The 12,125-nt window shown below is 38.9% G+C and overlaps 1 protein-coding gene across 1 annotated transcript in view; it reads left to right on the forward strand.

Moving 5' to 3' along the window:
- Nucleotides 1-9,262: 9,262 nt before the first annotated feature.
- Nucleotides 9,263-12,125, forward strand: part of zgc:110410 (uncharacterized protein LOC553618 homolog) — a 32,809-nt gene continuing 29,946 nt past the window's right edge. Inside the window, exon 1 of the mRNA XM_060825700.1 lies at nt 9,263-9,602. Within this exon, the coding sequence (XP_060681683.1) occupies nt 9,263-9,602 (340 nt within the window). The remainder of the gene's footprint in view (nt 9,603-12,125) is intronic.

Consider the following 12,125-nt stretch of genomic DNA (forward strand, 5'->3'; position numbering starts at 1 on the left):
GATCATTTCTTGTAAAGGGATAACTATGACAAATATGCTGTTTATGTTGAGGTTCCATATCAGCGTACCTATCTTTACTATTGATTTGAACAAGTCATGTTGAAATTATACTATTTTACATTAGATTTTCATATCAAGTTATTATAAAGAATATGTGTGCTCAAAATTTTTGCTAGGGAATGTGAGCTTATGTGTATGAAGGGATTAGGAAGCATAGAGAAGGCAAAGTGGAATGGAAACAGGCAGAGAAAAAATACAAATACCTTCAAGACATATGGGAACTTAGAAATAATGTTTTAATATAACGCAAACTGGGGAAAACTACATGTAAGCTGGATGGTGTGTTGTGAGAAAGATGCAAAATGTTTTCAGGAGGATTTAGACAAGCTTAGTGATTGGGCAAGAACATAGCAGATAGAATATGATGTGGGAAAATGTGAAGTTATCCACATTTTACCTGACTTTTACTACTGTTTGAAGGGATCTAAACGAGAATGAAAAAGGTGTGCTAGGGAACAGCAGGGGAATGTTCTATGGTGATCCTAACATAGATATGAATAAGAGACAGATGTATGATGTGATGATCAGCTCACTCTCCATTAAAGATAATGGGAAAGCAACTAGAATTGTTTTATATTGGCCATGTTAGCGCAGATGAAATAATCTTCAGTCCGAGCCCAGAGTGCGGTTCGACAATCTGTAACTTTATTAAAGTATGTAATGCCGGCGGAGACCAACCGAGATTTGAATCTCGATTGCTCTAACGTTTCCCGTGCGATGTTACAAGTTATATACTTCATGAGTCAGGATGTAGGAGATTGGGTATGAATGAGTGTGAATGGTGGTACTCATGGCTGGAGTATGTGTGAATGTCAAGCTTCCTGCCGTCCTCAGAAAGTCGGCAGCATACACAAAAGGTGTGTTGTTCATTTTTATGTGAATGGGTCCGGGTGCTATCTGCTTGTCTCTCCGTGAGGGCTGGAGGCTAGCACCCCCCTTTGTTACTTCCAAAGTGTTAGGTTCATCCTTTTGTGTAGGACTGTTTTACATGATCAGGTTATGGATGTGTGTCAGTTGGAGTCTTGACGAGATTATAAGGTGGGTTTCGATCTGTGAGTCATGACCATAGTCTGGAGTCCTGACTAATGTCTGGTCTGGTGTGTATTTGGATCTGTCTTTGGGTCCCTTCTCCCAATACTGTTTGCTTTAAAACGGATACTGCTGGCTTAAAATGGATACTGCTGGTTTAAAATGGATACTGCTGGTTTAAAATGGATACTGCTGGTTTTCCCGATGTGGGCCTTGCTCCACGGTAAACACGGGGCGGTTTATGCCCGCCTTCAGCCATTTGATGAAAGAATCCAATCAACATGTGACTACATACATAGATGTTTTGATTATTTGTCAAATTGTGTCTTTGCAATTCAATATAACTAAAGTCATAGAATCAAAGAGACATACAGCATAGAAATGGACTCTTTGGTCCAATACATCCATGTGACCAGATGTCCGAAATAAATCTAGTCCCGTTTCCTACCACTTGGCCAGTATCCCTCTAAACCCTTCCTATTCATAAACCCATCCAGATCACTTTTAAGTGTTATAATTGTATTCAAATATTTTGTGTACAATACTGCCTAGCCTATCTTCAAAAATACATTGGAGAGGATCCAGAGAAAATAAAGAAGGATTTAGAGTTATCACACTGGAATCATGTAACTAACAGTGGGGAGTAGATTACAAAGTAAAATGCTTAGCCCAGTTGAAATTTGAATAATATAGATTTAACCTGGAAATTTGATCAAGAGTATAGTACAAAATTTGAACACAGAAGTTTAAAGTTTATAATTCTGATTAATGAATAACAGTTGCCAAACTGCTATCTGATCACAAACACATATTGGGAAGTTGAACATAGGTGTCAGTGATTCCAACAATGTTTATACATCATAAATTCCCAATGACCTCTGCACTCACATTTCCAATGTGTGCTCCAGAGGTACCTGCTTCCATAGTGATTCATAAAATCCCTACAATGTGAAAGCATGATACTGGTTGGGCAAAGTTGTAAAACTATCCATTAGAAGAAACCTCTCTGACCCTATTATTGGATTTGTGCACTATACTGACCAAACCATACTGAGCAATGAACCATGATATTCAGAGAAAGCTCGTAAGTTTTAATTAAAATTATTTCTATTTTACCTACAGTGGCGCCATATCTTTAATGCCTCCTTAGGAACATTGATCTCAATTGTAACATTTTTCACGTCTTTTCTCTTCAGGTCACAATCTTGTATATGTTTTGTAAGCTTTCCTCACAAATCAGTACCATAACTGTGGCTTCTATCTTGTAACATGGAGTGAAATGTTTCTGTAATATTCTTGATAGAAAATTGTTGCCAGGACATTTTACTTTGAATATTGCTGCATTTGCCTATAAACTATGATCATTTCTAGTTCCCATCCTCTGGCTGCTCTTTTCAATTTTTTCATACTTACTGTATTCTTCCCTGTGGTTTCTTTCATTTCCTTCTTTCAATGTTTTTTACAGCTGTTTTTGTCTTACTTATTTCTTTTTGCATCATCCAGCTAAACTATTTAATATTATGCTTCTTGAACCTTCACTTAGCCTTTGGAATACATTTATCTGTTCAGCAATATGCTCTGATAAATATTCCACTTGACCTCAATTGAATTTTCCTGACAGCTATGCTCTTGCCAAATTCATCACACTCAGCAATAACTTGCATTTATGTAGCATTTGCAGCAGAATTTAACATCCCATGATGTTTCACAAGGTGCTAGAAAAAAGCACCAAACCACATAAGGAGATATTAGGGCAAATTAGAAACAGTTTGGTGATAGAGGCAGATCTTGAGGAGTATCCTAAAATTGGAAAGTGAGGTAAGGAAAGAATTCCATAATTTTGCACCTAGGCAGACAAGTAGTTGAGCAATTAGATCAGGGATGCTCAGGAGAACAGAGTTGGAGAATCAAAGGGACTTTGGAATGTTATAGGCCTGGAGAGACTAGAGAAGGAGAGGGAAAAGAGGCTGTTGAAAACATTAATGAATACTTTAGAACTGAGGTGCTGCTTTGCAAGAGCCGACATATATTGATGAGAACAGGATGATATGAGAACAGGACTTGTGAGTAAAAACACGCTACCTCCATCCAAAAGTAATTGATAAGGAGCTAAAAGAAATGATTATTAAAAAACACACGATATGGCTGAAATTTTGCAGGAGCATTATGTTAGTTCCTTGTAATAGTGTCATAGCCAATTGATGGAACAACTGCTAAGCTACTTTTAACTCATCACATTTAACATATTTTAATTACAAATATAAACTTTTCTTTCTATTTCATTTTTAGCTCCTGATGAATGACAATCAATAATGTTGGAAGGAAGGAACCCTGAGGAGTTTCTATTAGCAACAGTGAAACCTTATTGTGACATCACGTTACTCTACCTAAGCGTACTTGAAATTTTGAGTGAGTTATCAGGTAGTCTAAGAAAACACTTGAAGCACATATCACATCAATCATACCTTCAGTTAATGTGTATGGGGATTTATAATTGATGCTTATTTTCATAAAAGTAATTTTTAATAAAGCAAATATCTGTTCAATTTGATAACGATGGAAAAAATATATTTAAATTTCCGACAGCTGTGGTTTTGGATTCACATGGATAACAGTTTTAAATGCCACACTATATAACTGAAACTATCTCCATATCTTATGGCAATTTAAAAACATGACTAAATAAGATAAAAGTTTGCAAAAAAACGCTAGTGAGTACCCAAATTAAAAGATGTTATGTAATCAATGCTTCCTTTGTCTTAATACATTAGTGTTTATTCCAAAATGCCTGCATCTAATTGCAATATGGATTAGTAAAAATGGTACAATTGAAAATTAAAAATACTGATGACAATGATTTATAAACTGTGAAATTGAAGTGAGCCATAAAACTTCAGTTCATATAATTCTAAGTTTAGGAATATATTCCAAATGAATAATAATGAAACATCCATGTGAGGAATTATTTCAATAATAAAGGGAAGATGAGAAGAGTTATGTTTCCATAAATAAAAGATTAACAAAATCAACAAGGTTGATTACTTTGAAAGGGCAAATGCAGTTCAAACTGCTAAATTATACAGGTTTAACAACAACAAATTGTGGAAAACAAAAGACATACACAAAACAAATGCAAACTAGCACATCTTTTTCATGATCAAGAAGGTAGCACAAAGGAAGTTGACTACCGCAGTATTCACAAACATGGATCAAAAGGATCCATGAGCGAATAGATATTGACAGTTATATAAATTTACTTAGAGTAGGAGAGGGCTGTCTTTCAGGGACAAACTGTATATATCGAGATAGACAAGCAAGAGGCTGGAAGAACACAACAATCCAGGCAGCTTGTGTTCTTCCAGCCTCCTACTTGTCTACCTTGGAGTCCAGCATCTGCAGTTCTTTTGTCTCTACACATTGAGGAGCAAAGTAAAAGACAGTCCAATTCACTTGGTTCGCTTAGATGTCAGATTCATTTAATTGGCTGAGGCATCACCTTAATATTTGATGGCTATCCTACTTGAGGTAATCTTACTGGAGTAACTGAAATCTAAAGGTGTTCTATACTAGAAATAAGATTGCACCATCACAGTTTTTGTCGAATATGTTAACTGTTGTGTTGCATTGCCATGATTTTGAATTGCAAGTTTTGATCTTTAATAAACTCTTATGTACATTTTTTTGATTGATATCGTCTCACATTGTTTTCTGTATTGCAAAGTTGAGAATCTTACTTTGTGCTCCCTGTGGTGATGGAATACATTGCTAAGGACTGACAATTTTTACATGGACATGGATGACATCTGAAAATTTATCACTTGGCTTCAATTTACTGCAGAGACTATCTGGAAGACATTAATAATCATGACCATCTCCTTTCCTTTGAGGTGGAATCAGTCTCTCCTTCAGACTCATTTGTGTCTCTACTTGAAGTTGACGGGAATTATCTGAGCGATAACACCTGATCTGGAATTATTCCCAAAGGAGATTATTATTACAATACACACCATAATCTCTAAGATATAAACAGAAAGTACTGGTTAAATGCAGCAGGTCTGGCTGCATCTGTGGAGACAGAAACTGAGGGGTTGAATTTTCCCAATATTTGACAAAATGTCAGTTTCAGGAAGTTCCTTGGAGTGCTTACTTCCATTAGACCGCGCGGGTTTTCTCACACAATTCTCTGCTGCTCTCCACATTCGGTAGGTATTCACTCCCACACTGCTGCTCTCAAGGAACCTTACGTTCAGCTGCAGTGGAGGTGTTCACTGGTGCCAGAACCTCATGGCAATCATGATGTGAGTGCTATATTTAAAACCCATTTGAAATTCTGCCTGAGAACGTGCAGCAGCATCACTAGAATGTCAGTGACCTTCTGAACTCCATTAGGCTAGGTGCCACCATCTTCTCTTCGCTACCTCACTCTCACTCTAACTTCACTGGTACACCCACCTCCCATCAAGATCTACTACTCTCTGAATGCACACAGCATCTTTACTCAATGGCTCTTACCAACCCCATCTCTTCAAACTATGAGCCCTTCCTGCCCTCCACATTTCTTCAGGACATCTCACTATCTTTCCTAACTGTACAGATCACCCCTATGACAGACCATAGACCCCCTTTGACCATAGTAAGTACTCTTTGCCTTTGATGTTCAGATATGGTCATTTGGTTCAGGCACATGCAATATATTGACTGCAAATGCTGCTGGCACATGTTGTATGTGTGACACTGATGTTGTACTGTGCCTTACAGTGGCTCAGTGGTTAGCACTGCAGTCTCACAGCACCAGGGACCCGGGTTTGATCCCAGCCTTGGGTGACTCTGTGTGGAGTTTGCACATTCTCCCTGTGTCTGCGTGGGTTTCCCCCAGGTGCTCCAGTTTCCTCCCACAGTCCAAAGATGGGCAGGTCAGGTGGATTGGCCATGCTAAACTGCCCGGGAATGGGTCTGGGTGGGTTAATCTTTGGAGGGTGGGTGTGGACTGGTTGGGCCGAAGGGCCTATTTACACACTGTAGGGAATCTAATCTAATATGTCCCTTCCCCCTTGACTGTTCATTGCTGGCTCACAACATAAGAAGCAGCTAGATGAGTCCTTAAAATGCCAGAGCTTGGTAGATTATGGGTTGAGTGCTGGTATATGGGATTGGTGCAGTTTGGTGTCTGTTGGTTGGCATTGACATGGTGGGCCAAATGGTCTTTTTCTCTGCTGTATGACTTTATGATAAGCTGTCTGTGGTAAAAGACAATCACATTTTGTGATTATTGCCATGCTTTCCCAGCTGTCTTATCAGTGTCCACTTGACTCACAGGGAGGAAATTCAGCACCAATAAAATCCAGATGTTTGTGAAATCCTACCCCTTAGAAACACTGTTGCTCATGGAGAAAGTGGTATAATTCCTTGCCTTAAAAAAAACATAAGTCATTAGTCTGCAACCTGCCTGTGCCATAGATTGCTAAAATCCACTTCAGTTTAGTATGAGCATGTGGTATAAAAATTCATGACAGTGCTATTCTTATTCACCGTTGACATGGCAAGAAATTTGGCAACATATCAGACTATGACACAACTCAAACACCACTTCTAAGTAAAGCCGCTCAGACATAACAGATTAGCTCCATCTCCACCTGCATACGTTCTTTGGGAGGGTAGAATCAGTGAACACAATCCTATGGTGTAATCGCACCAAATTAGCACCCTTAGCTCCTCCTTCTCTTTATCCTCCAAAAAACACAAATGTCGAATATATACAAATGTAGTATAACATATGAATATAGTGTGCCAATTTTTGTGTGATAACCCCAGCCTATTCAACCTCTCTCTATAGCTCAAAGCCTCTAACCCCATCAATATCCTTGCCAGTTTTTCCTGAATCCTTTCAAGTTTCACAGCATCCTTCCCATAGCAGGTTACAATGATGTTAGAACTGCTATGCACAAAATTAGTGGTATTGAAAATACAGGTGTATATTTTATAAATTGGCCATCATGAATGGAAAATCATTCATACTGCACTGGGATTTTCCAAATTATTCTTATGTTCTCCCATTTAGTGTGTAATTCATGGGTCTACTCCATATTTGCAACAACAGGACAATTTTAATAAAGGAGACAAGGAATTAAAACAACAAGCACATCATGTATTAACTACAACTTTAAAACACAGAGTATGTATGGCAGATATAGATCAGTAACTTTGTTTTTTTAGTACCATGGATAAACATAAAGTCACACATGACAGTGGGCATCAACACAGTGTTATCTGATATTACTCAATGTTTGGAAATAAAGAGAAACAAATTTTGAAACATTTAGACTTTTTAAAAAACCCAGTTGAGAATGAAATTAGATAGAGGTAAATGTATTAACAGTTATCAGCACCAGACAACCATTTTCCTTAGTTTGAGCTGAATACAATCTAACTTTGTTAGCTTTCCCAGAAAATTGGCTACAAATTGGAAAATCATGGATCAGATAGAAAGCTAGTGAAAAAAATCAGTTTAAAAATATTCACAAGTCAGGTGAGAATGGCACTTGCAAAAACCACTTTTCACTGTTTCAGAATAATAAATTGTTTATTTTATGTTTGAGATAATAATAAAAACAATCACAAGAAAAGAGAACACTGGTGGTTGTATACAATGAATCAGATTGTGGTCTCATGAAGCACTTGGGAGTAAATATTGCTTAGTTCATTACTAGATCTTCAAAACCAGAGGATTGTCTATCAAAATCTGAGCCAGGGTTAGGCTAGGGTGGATAAAGTTAAAAATCACACAACACCCAGGTTTTAGTCCAACAGATTTATCTGGAAGCACTAGCTTTCAGAGCGCTGCTAACTACCTGATGAAGGAGCAATGATCCAAAAACTAGTGCTTTCAAGTAAACCTGTTGGATGATAACCTGGTGTTGAGTGATTTTTAAACAAGATCTGTTCTTTCTTTGCTTTTCCTAGTCGTCAATTTTAATGAACCATAGATACAAATTTATCCTGACATTGTCTCTATCTGCACAAGACCTGGCCTTCAGGAGTCAACATTGTACCAACACTGCATTTACCAATAAAAAAGCTACCTTAGTTATTCTATCTTAGCAACTGAAACATTTCTTTTATGCTTAGAGCTCCTTGATTCTTGATCACCTTCCTGTAGGTACTGCATTAGTTTGTTGATCAGGTGAGGACAGAACTTGAGCTTGGCACTGATGCCTTCTACAGGTATTGATGCCTTCCACCAAATTTTATCTTTTGGAATTTTTTATTCATCCATGGGAAGGGTAGGTCACTGGCCAAACCTAATTAACTGAAGGGCAGGTAAGAGTCATCCACATTGCTTACAGTCTGGAGTCATGTGTAGGCCAGACCAGCAAAGGGCAACAGTTTTCTTCCCTAAAAGACATTGGTGAACTAAATGGGCATTTCCTGACAATCAGCAATAGACATCATAAGACTCATAATTCCAGATTTTTCCCAAATTCAAATTCTGCCATCTGCCATGGCTGGATTCAAACCCAGGACTTCCAAACATTTCCTGGGTTTTTGGATTCATAAGTTAGAGATAATACCACTGGGCATCGCCTCCCACTGGAAAATTCACACAATGATGGGTAATTTGAGAGAGGCACCTTTGGAGATCCATGTTTGTGGAATTGTGTAGCAAAATTGAGAATTACAAGAAGAGAGAAATCAAACTGGGAAAGGGGAAATGGTCTAACTTTTTTTTCCTCATCTGTCAATAAATAACTTTTTTATCAAAGGTTACAGAGATACTGGAACTTTATTGAACTGAATGTTTCCACGGAAACCAAAAGTAAATACATTTGGAAATGTGACTTCAAAACAACAGATAAACGTCACAAAGAGCTATTGAAAACAAAGGTGCTGGTTTATACCTGACACGAGTTATTTCCTGCACGCAGTTAGCTGTACCTTTGCTTGAATAACTGTTCAATAACAAATCCACAGTAAGTACAGACAATCCTAATGTATTAAAAATCACCTTTTGAAAATATCTGAATTGAAGTAAGGTGAAGCATTTGATAATCCATATTGGCTACTGTTTTAGTTTTTCTTCAAGAATTTTTGAAATCTTTTCAGAAATATTATGATGCAAACATATATTAATACAGATGTTTCTCAATCTAGAGAAATAAAACTACAGCTGTTGGAAATGGAGAAGATACCACGTGTGAATATGAGGGAACATGGCACACAGGGATATGGTGTATACCCATATCCCCCAACACCTTCATATGACCCAGGATCACAACTGGGACACTCTCAAGCCAGTCATCAGCAGGATTACCCACCAGGCTACTTTTCTCAGGAACACCCTGCTCCAAGATATCCACCTCAGGATTACTCACTGCCAGGGTGCCACCTTGCAAATGAACCATGTGAAGGCTTCCCACAGGCTCCTCCACAATCCTTAGTTGATGCACCTCCAGAATATCAAAATGAATTTGCCAATGAAACAGCAAAGAACTTTTCAGAGAAAGTCATAAGGAGAGGTAAGTCTTTCTCCTATTGGTTAAGGAAGACAGTGTTCTCTCTATTTGTAAAGTCCTTCTGATCTGAGGCTTGATAATAATGGCTTGACCATGCCATGATATTACAATAGGCAAGTAGAAGAGGCACACCCTAAGGAATGCTTCAATTAATATGCATACAGAGCCAGAACTTGTAGAATTTACAAAACTGGTTTCATTCTAAATAATTAAAGTATCAATAACATTACAAAGTGAACATAGTCATCAGAATAACAAATTTAGACAATAAACATTCATATTTCCTTTATGTTGTGACATATTCTGGTAATTATTCCTTGGAAACCTTAGTCAAATTATATTCATTGGTCTGTTGATGTAAATAAAGTTATAGTGTAACTAGAATCAAATTTGAAATGAACTACACCATGAAAATACAAGACGAAACAAATACTGCAGGTGATGTGATTTTAACCAGATGTTAAAATTCCTCTTAGCTCTATTCTTGATATTTTCTAATGACAGCCTGTTATTTGCAATGCTCCACCCCCTCTGCCAATCTCCAAACAGACTGAAGGCTTAGAACAGAACAGGGCTGTTGTACTGGCATCTACATACAGCTTAACCTCTATACTCACAAGTGCAATCTAATTAGACTTTAGTACACTTATTAATAATGACTGGCCTGGTCATCTGGCCAGACTATTTTTTAAAAATTGAAAGTATTTTTAGAAAGCAGAAATTGCTGGAAATACTCAGCATCAGGCCAGGCAGCATCAACAGAGGAACAAAGAGTTAATGCTTCAAGTTGAAAGTCTTTTATTAGAATTCAAATAATATTGGGTCTTGCATTCGATTACTTGGTTGTCTTATTATTCCAAAATCATAATTGAGGGTGAATATAAACTGGACTGGACTCTGAAGTGACAGGACAATGAAAAGGGTTTTGATGGTGCTCAAAGAAAGGATAAAGGGTTAAAGGTTTAGTTTGATTCTGGCTGAGGCAGTGATCAAGAGGTGGGATGGAATTATTTGCAAGAGTATGCAATTTACACAGTTTTCCTAAAATTTACTTGCAGAAAATGATTGCACACCTAAGACTGGATAAAACAGTCTGGTGATAGCATGTCAGGGGTGACAGAGCAGTTAAAGACGTGAGAAACAAATGAGGCTGAATGTCAGCAGCTTACACAGGGAAGTGCGCTCCACATCTGTGAATGATGTTGTCAAGGGGTTTTTGAGGTAGTGGTGCAGGTAGAGAAGAGAGGCTATTGCTGGATAAACTCTAGCTATGATCAGATGAATATGGGGCCATTGAACTGGGCAATAAAGGAGAGGAGGAGAGAATGTTAGAATTGTCGATTGTGTATGGTTGGCAGAGGGATCAAGGATTACTATCAATCAACATCCTTTTATTGTCACATGTACTCCATTGCAGAAACACAGTGAAAAGCTTTTACAATGTCTGCCTTCTTATGACAACATCTTAAGTACAAAGTACCTTGGTACAATTCTTGGATACAACAGAGTTGTAAAAGTAGTTGCATTACTTACAGAGTTGAGAAATAAGTTAATAATAGGACATCATTAAAGGGATGACTCTACAGTAAGGTAGGAAATTTCAAATAAACATTACATTGTAGCAGCTCAGCACAGGGCCTCTGCACGTGGTTGACTGTCCATGCTAAATTCCAGTACAACAGCCATCTGCGCTCTGCTCTAAGCCTCCAGCCTGTTGTGTACAGGCACTCAGTTGCTCCAAGTTAAATGTCAGGACTGCCTCCCCAATGTCGGTCTCTGCCTGGGACTCTTTACATTGCCTGCATGGTGCTCTAGAGCTGTTTCCACGCACTGCTCCAGGTCTCACTGCTCACACTGTTCCCAGGCTCATATCCCACGCACTGCTCCAGGTCTCACTGCTCACACTGTTCCCAGGCTCACAGCCCACACACTGTACCAGAGTTCACTGTTTACCGTGTTCCCAGGCTCGTAGCCCACACACTGAACCAGGACTCACTGCTCACGCTGTTTCCAGGTTCGTAGCCCACAACCTGTATCAGGGCTCACTGCTCACGCTGTTCCCAGGTTCGTATCCCACACACTGTTCCAGGGCTCACTGCTCACACTGTTACCAGACTAATAACCCACACACTGTACCGGGGCTCACTGCTCACCATGTTCCCAGGCTCGTAGCCCACATGCTGTACCAGGGCTCGCTGCTTAGGCTGTTCCCAGACTCATATCCCACACACTGTTCCAGGGCTCACTACTCACACTGTTCCCAGACTCATATCCCACACATTGTACCAGGGCTCACTGCTTATGCTGTTCCCAGACTCATACCCCACACACTGTACCAGGCCTCACTCCTCACACTGTTCCCAGACTCATATCCCACACACTGTTCCAGCCCTCACTCCTCACACTGTTCCCAGACTCATATCCCACACACTGTTCCAGCCCTCACTACTCACGCTGTTTCCAGACTCATATCCCACACACTGTACCAGGGCTCACTGCTCTAGGGACTTGCTACCGGCACCTGCC

The sequence above is a fragment of the Hemiscyllium ocellatum genome, chromosome 5, assembly GCF_020745735.1.
Source record: "Hemiscyllium ocellatum isolate sHemOce1 chromosome 5, sHemOce1.pat.X.cur, whole genome shotgun sequence".
NCBI lineage: Eukaryota > Metazoa > Chordata > Chondrichthyes > Orectolobiformes > Hemiscylliidae > Hemiscyllium > Hemiscyllium ocellatum.